General features: G+C 47.0%; 1 protein-coding gene across 1 annotated transcript; it reads left to right on the top strand.

Moving 5' to 3' along the window:
• Window positions 1-4,527: 4,527 nt before the first annotated feature.
• On the top strand, window positions 4,528-4,932 carry LOC145954562 (uncharacterized). Its single transcript, XM_083069079.1, has one exon. The coding sequence runs from the start codon at window positions 4,528-4,530 to the stop codon at window positions 4,930-4,932; it is 405 nt and encodes a 134-aa protein (XP_082925205.1).
• The last annotated feature ends 2,765 nt before the right edge of the window (window positions 4,933-7,697 follow it).

Below are 7,697 nucleotides of genomic sequence, written 5' to 3'. Positions count from 1 at the left end.
TTTAGTTTTAGAAGGAGGAAAGAATTTCTCTAGAAAAGCTCTTTCACATAATTCCCAAGTTTCTATCTTTTCTCTAGGCACTGTTCTTAGCCACACCTTTGCCTTATCTCTCAAGGTGAGTGAGAATAAGCGGAGTCGCATTCCATCAGAAACTTCATCATCAAATTGCTGGGTCTCACAGATTTCCAAGAACCCCTCTAAGTGGTCATTAGGATCTTCTGATGGTAGTCCTCCAAAGGTGTTCTGTTTGAGCATATTCACCAGAGAAGCTGGTACAGTAGCTCCAGTTTGCATCTCCCCTCCAGGTATCCCACGAGCTACGGGTGCAGAGTAATCCCAAAGCGGTAAATTATCTCGTTGTGCAGCCATGTCAAATTCTCTAGAAAGGTTTCTTTTCCTTCTCAGGAAAGTTCTTTCAATCTCAGGATCAAGTGGTGTTGGTTTCCCAAGACGTAGAGATCTCTTTTGCATTAACCCTAAGGCACTGCAAAAAATAAAAAGAAAGTGACCCGTGAAATCTGAATTGGAGAAGTAAACACTAAAAAAAAAATTATTTATTTATTTAATTTTTTTTTTTTTAAATTCGAATTAAAATAATTGTAATTTAAATCAAGAGACGTAGTCCCCGGCAAAGGCGCCAAAAACTTGATGTATGGAAAACCGCAAGTGTACGGTTGTCGTCAAGTAATAAATATCGAATCACAGGGACTACGTGTTTGACCTAGAATTACTAGTATTTTAATTTGAATTTTAAAACAGATGGAATTTTTGTTTTGAGATGATAAGATCAGATTCGATGGTAAAAGAGATAGTAATGCAATTAATGAATAAGATAAAACTTTAAGATAAGATAAGGAGATTTCCGGGAATCTAGGGTTCGCACAAAGAGTTCCAACATTATTGAATTATTATTTTCATTAATTAATTCTATTCCATCTTGAAGGTAGTCTTAACCTAATTTAATCCTTGCACCTTCTCAGGCTGCGAGGACGTGTTTAATTAAAATTAATCTCTACTCTCGTGGTAATTACGTTCAATTAAACCCATTAAGATCTTTGTTAATCTATTGCTCCTCGAAAGCTTAAATCAACTCTCGTGATTTAACACTCAAGTCTGTTCCTTTAGGTTCCGATAATTAGGTTCTCCTCTCAGTTCATCCCTAATTATCTATGATTATGAAAATTAAGATTAATTGTTTATCATAATTATAATCAAGTTCTCTTCTCAGTTCATCCTTAATTAATGTTATTATGAAAACAATAATATTAAAGTTCATATATAAAATATAAAAGAACAGATCAAGAATTGGAATAAAATTAAGAAACTGAATAATGCATTAATAAAGAGGTTCTCAGAGGCTAAGCCCTGATCCCAGAAAAAGGGAAACTACTCACAGGAGTTCATAGTAGTTCTCCAAGAAAAGAAGAATAAAAGAAAAGCAAACCTTAGAGTCGATGGCACAGGCGCCCAACCTTCTCCAAGTGTCAAAAACTAAAAAAAACTGTCTCCGAAACAAAAATCCCCGTTCTAGGCTAACCTCATCTAATTTATAACCTAAAAGGGTAAAAAGGTAAAACTACCAAGATAAAAAATTACAAAGATAAAATAAAAATAAAACATAAAACTTAAAAAGCTGGGACGCGAAGTGAATCACGGCCGTGACTGAGAATCACGACCGTGATCTTCTCTGGAGCACATCTATGAAGGGTCAGTGGCGTTCACGGGTGTGATTAGGAGTCACGGCCGTGATTTTCTCTGGTGAATCACGGGCGTGATTTAGAATCACGGCCGTGATTTTCCCTGTAGCTCAGCATTTCCTCTTTAATTCTTAAATCTTGATCCTGCTCAGAGAAAACACAACACATACCAAGAAAAGCATAAAATAGGAAAATGATATAAAAATTCATTAAAAACATGAAAGATATGCATGATTATGCTATGAATTCTTGTGAATTAAAGTGCTAAAATACGAGTAAAATTCACAACATCAGTCACCTCGGGAACTTCGTGACACCGCAAGATCATCGAACAAGAGGGTGAGATCAACACCCTCGCGAAGCACCATTGCAGAGAGACCGACGCCATAGGTCTTGATCAACCGAAAGGAGAGACCACTCCCGAAGTTCCCGAGAGGACAACAGCCGACCGAGGAAGATAATAAACACGATAGCAGGAGGTTTTGCCGGGGGAGGTTCCACATCTTCCGCCCGGAAAAGACATCTCCGAGCGGTACGATCAATAAATAGCGTAACCAGCCAAGAACGCCGAAAATGCCTCCGATCACCTTCTCCGACCGAGATTTCCGAGGCGTCGATCCCGTCCAAGAAGACCCCATGGTGATTTCTGTGGAAATGCATAATTGCATTGTGAAGAAGACTTTGGTCGACCAGGGGAGTTCCGCCGACATCTTGTACTGGAACACGTTCAAGCAGCTCGGGATCCTGGAGGAAAGCCTAGAGCCATATCACGAGCCACTAATCGGATTCTCCGGCGAAAGGGTAATGACCAGAGGGAGCATTGACTTGTACACTCGGTTTAGGTTCGACCAGAAGTCCTCACGAGAGATCAAAAATCCGATACATCGTGGTACATGCAAACACATCATACAACATCTTACTGAGTCGACCCTCCATTAATTCCCTGGGTGCAATTGTCTCGACCCCCCACCTGTGCATGAAGTTTCCGTCGAGAGACGACCAAGTGATAACCGTGCATGCTGACCAAAAAACAGCAAGAGAATGTTATCTCTCCAGCCTCAAAATACAGCTGCTAGCCGACTCCCCGAAGGCGAAGGGTGTGAATGTAGTAAGGCAACACACGACGGAGGATATCGACCTTGACCCTCGGTTAGACGAAGAACGAATCGAGCTAGTCGAGAATCTCGTGTCGTTTCAACTGGGCAGATCACCCGAACAAGTCACAAACATGGGATCTCAGATGAGCGAAACCGACTCAAACCGAGTCAAATGTGTAGTCAGGGATAACCGAGACCTCTTCGCGTGGACGGCATCAGATATGCCAGGAATAGACCCCAAGTTCTTATGCCACCGATTAGCCGTGTGCCGAGACGTACGACCAGTTGCACAAAAGAAAAGGAAGATGGGGGATGAGAAGCGAAAGGCCGCGAACGCCGAGGTGAAGAAGTTGTTACAAGCTAGATTTATAAGAGAGGTCACATACACGACTTGGCTAGCTAACGTGGTCCTGGTCAGGAATTCGAACGGAAAATGGAGAATGTGCACCGACTACACCGACCTCAATAAAGCCTGCCCTAAGGATGCCTACCCACTCCCTTGCATCGACCGACTCGTCGACGGAGCGTCCGGGCACTCTATCTTCAGCTTCCTCGACGCCTATTCTGGCTACAACCAGATAAGGATGCACCCATCTGACGAGGAGAAAACGGCGTTCATCACTGAAAACGCCAACTTTTGTTACCAAGTTATTCCATTCGGACTTAAGAACGCTGGAGCGACCTATCAGAGGTTAATGGATAGGGTTTTCCGAGAGCAAATCGGCCGAAACATCGAGATTTACGTGGATGATATGGTGGTCAAGTCCAATTCTCCTGCCGAGCACATAACAGATTTAGCCGAAATCTTCGGCGAACTCCGCAAGCACAACATGAGACTCAACCCCGAGAAATGTACCTTCGGGGTTAAGGGAGGCAAATTCCTGGGTTTTATGCTATCAGCGAGAGGCATAGAAGCTAACCGAGACAAATGTCAGGACGTGCTAGACATGCGGAGCCCAAGAAACCTCAAGGAATTGCAACGTCTGTTGGGAAGATTAGTCGCCTTATCCAGATTCCTCCCGCGTCTAGGCGACAAAATTAGCCCTATGACGAAACTCCTGCGGAAGGCCTCGGCCTTCTCATGGAACGAACTGTGCGAATAAGCCTTTTTGGCGCTGAAAGCGTCCTTGGCGACGCCGCCAATCCTAACAAGACCTGATCCTTTGCTCCCACTGTTGGTATACTTGGCCGTATCCGACGAGGCGATCAGCTTAGTTTTGGTACAAGACAAGGAGGGCACCCAAGCTCCCATATACTTTGTCAGCCGACTCCTCCAAGATTCCGAGACCCGGTACCAACTGATCGAAAAGGTGGCCCTCGGATTAGTGCACACCTCCCGCTGTCTTAGGCATTACTTCCAAAGCCACCGAGTGATTATACACACCGACTGTCCAATCTTGAAAGTCCTGGGCAAACCCGAGCTCGTCGGGAGAATGATGGCCTGGTCGGTGAAGCTCTCACAATTCGACATTACCTACAAGCCGAGAGGGCCGATCAAGGCTCAGTGCCTGGCGGACTTTATAAATGAGCTACACCCACACGGCCACTTTGAGGAGCAATGGTGGACCCTCCATGTGGACGGTTCCTCAAACTGCTAGGGGAGTGGGGCAGGAGTGATCCTGGAGGGACCGAAAGGGTTAACCTTGGAGCAGTCACTACGCTTCTGGTTCAAAGCTTCGAACAATCAAGCCGAGTATGAAGCCCTACTCGCTGGCCTAAGACTAGCCGAAGACATGGGAGCTTCGAGAATCAAGTGCTTGACCGACTCCAAAGTGGTGGCCGAGCAAGTAGGCAGGAACTTCCAAGTGAAGGATCACAACATGATTAAATACTACCATGCCTATCAAAAGTTAAAAGCAAATTTCCAAGAGGTATTGGTCGAGCACATCCCACGTGAAGACAACACCCGAGCCGACCAGTTGGCTAGATTGGCCACAACCAAGAAGCCAGGCCAACTGAGAACAATCATCCAGCAGGAAATCGGTCACCCAAGTGTGGAGGAGGAAATGGTAGCAAATGTGGATACCGACCTTCCCGACCAGAGTAACCCGTCCGACTGGCGGGAAGAAATCAAAGCATTCATCACCAAGGGCGCCGCCCCAGCCGATCCAACCGAGGCCAAAAGGTTAAGAACTTAGGCCAGCAGATACGTTGTCATCGCAGGCCTGTTGTATAGGCGTGGCTTCTCCACCCCTCTACTCAAATGCTTAAGCCGCGCCGAAGCCGAGTATGTGACACGAGAAGTTCACGAGGGAATTTGTGGAACCCACTCGGGAGCAAGAACGACCGTGGCGAAACTCCTACGAGTCGGGTATTACTAGCCGACCATGAACACCGATTGTGAGATGTTTGTGAAGAAATGTCAACCATGCCAGAAACATGGCAACCTAATCCACCGACCGGCCGAGCAGCTGCATTGTATTCCTCCTGCATGGCCGTTCGCCACGTGGGGAGCAGACATACTTGGACCTTTTCCGGTTGCCAAGGGACAGTGCAAGTTCCTCATCGTCGTCGTGGACCTCTTCACCAAATGGATCGAGGCCGAACCCTTAGCATGTATCTCGGCCCATCAGGTCCAAAAGTTCTTGTGGAAGAACATCATCACTCGTTTTGGCATCCCACATACTCTAGTGACCGACAACGGCCTGCAATTCACCGACCGAAAACTCAACGAATTTTTAACCAGCCTAGGAATACAGCACAAGGTCACGTCGGTCGAGCACCCTTAAACGAACGGCCAAGCCGAGTTCGCCAATAAAGTCATTCTGACAGAGTTGAAGAAGCGGTTAGGAGAAGCAAAGGGAGCGTGGGCCGAGCAGTTAACTGAGGTACTCTAGGCCTACCGATGCACACCCCAGTCGACCACTCAAGAGACCCCCTTTCGGCTGGTCTATGGGTCCGACGCAATGACTCCGGTGGAGATCGGCGAGCCCTCATTTCGCCGAGCCCACTTCAACGAATCGAACAATGACACCCAGCTCGGGGTTAACTTGGACATCGTGGAAAATATGCGAGAACGAGCACAAGTAGTAGCCGAGGCCACCAAGCAGCGCTACAAAAGAAGATTCGACAGCAGGGTGAAACCCAGAGAGTTCCGAGAAGGAGACCTTGTGTGGAGAGCTATAGGCGAAGCAAGAAAGGATCCGAGACAAGGAAAGCTTGCTCTAAATTGGGACGGACCCTTCCGAATACGGCATAACCTAAACAACGGAGCATACAAGCTAAAATACTTATCGGGAGAACCAATTCCGAGAACCTGGAACTCCTCGCATTTAAAAATGTATTATAGCTGATGTAACAGTGCACTCTTTTCCTTGGCCGACTCTTTTTTCCCTAAGGAGGGTTTTGGGTCGGCAAGGTTTTTAACGAGGCACATTATTAATACAAAGACATTTCCGAATGTGATTTCGTTTTTCCATATTTAACTGCAAATGTATATTTAAGTCTGACATACAGGTCGAACCTCGAATAACACTCGTCGACGCCGAGCGGCCCTAGGCCGACTCCCAAAAAAGTGAAATCGAGCCCTACAGGTTTCCCTCCCGAGTACCCTCCTCGGCTAAGGATGTACCTAGGCCGAGCACGATGACTTCGCCGACGCCGAGTAACTCTCGGCCGACCACTAGACCGATGCAATCGAGCCCTACAGGTTTCTCTCCCAAGTACCCTCCTCGGCTAAGGATGCACCTAGGCCGAGCACGATGATGACCGCCGACGCCGAGCAACTCTCGACCGACCACTAGAACGACGCAGTCAAGCCCTAAAAGTCTCCCTCCCGAGTACCCTCCTCAGCTAACAATGTACCTAGGCTAAGCGCTATAACACCCGCTGACACCGAGCATCTCTCGGCCGATTACTAAAATATTTCAACGCTACCAGACCGGACACTTCCGTTTGATAGCGCCGATTACTATCGTTGGACGCACAATAATATATTTATAGCTAAGCGCTAAAATCGACTACTCTCGCATGTTCCACATCGCCACTCATCACTAAAGACCGAGCTCGATATGTCCGAACACTATCAAGCCTAACTCGTTGTCCAAGACATCAAGCGTCAGTCGATGATAACGCGCGAACCTTCCCATCGACTAAGCACACAAGTCGATTTATATTCACGTTTCTAAAAAAAAAAAAACGGCAAAAATGGACAAAGGAAATTTCATTAATATATGACTGACCAATTCAGCTACTTACACAAAAAATCGTAATCTATCGGCGCTAACGACCAAAATTACATGGAAATGCTGGCAAAAAATCACTAACAGCCCGGTCACAAAGAAAGCAAAAAGGTAACATGACCCTCTATTCCGCGGCTGATCCCTCTGGATCCCCTTGGCCGACCACATCGATGATCGGATCGTCCTCCTCTTCGGTCGGCGGTGCTGAAGGTTGGGTAGAGATACCCCGACCAGGGGCCTCGGCATCTGGCTCGGCCCCTTGCGAGAATTCAGCATAACTTATAAACCTACCACTGTAAAAGTCCCAACTGACATCGAATTGAAAATCAGTCGGGACCTCGCAGTAATAGTATGCCTGTCGGATGGCATGCTGAAACCCTGCATCATGCTGCTCCAAAATCTTCTCAGTGCCCTCAGCCTCGAATCTAGCAGCTTCCTCCTTCAGTCGAGCAATTTCACCCTCATAGCCGGCAGCCTCGGCCTTCAACTTCTGAACGGCCAACTTCAGGTCGTCGACCTCCCTTCGGTGGGCATTGGCAACTTTCTTTAGATCGTCGGCGGTTGCCGTCACCTGGGCATTTGCTGCCAATGCCTCTTTCACTGTGATCTCGACCTCCTTAAGTCGGTCGTGGAGCCTCGACTCGGATACAGCGTGCCTCATCATGACGTGCTTGGCCACCAGGGAGGTCCGAGCATCCAGCTCACAAAAGAGCTTGTACTCG

This window comes from Cajanus cajan, chromosome 1 (assembly GCF_000230855.2).
Source record: "Cajanus cajan strain Asha chromosome 1, NIPB_CcT2T_4, whole genome shotgun sequence".
Taxonomy (NCBI): domain Eukaryota; kingdom Viridiplantae; phylum Streptophyta; class Magnoliopsida; order Fabales; family Fabaceae; genus Cajanus; species Cajanus cajan.
This window is presented reverse-complemented; position numbering and strand designations above follow the sequence as displayed.

Coding starts and splice junctions, on each gene's coding strand:
- LOC145954562 (XM_083069079.1), top strand. CDS start 4,528: ATGGGAGCTTCGAGAATCAAGTGCTTGACCGACTCCAAAGTGGTGGCC.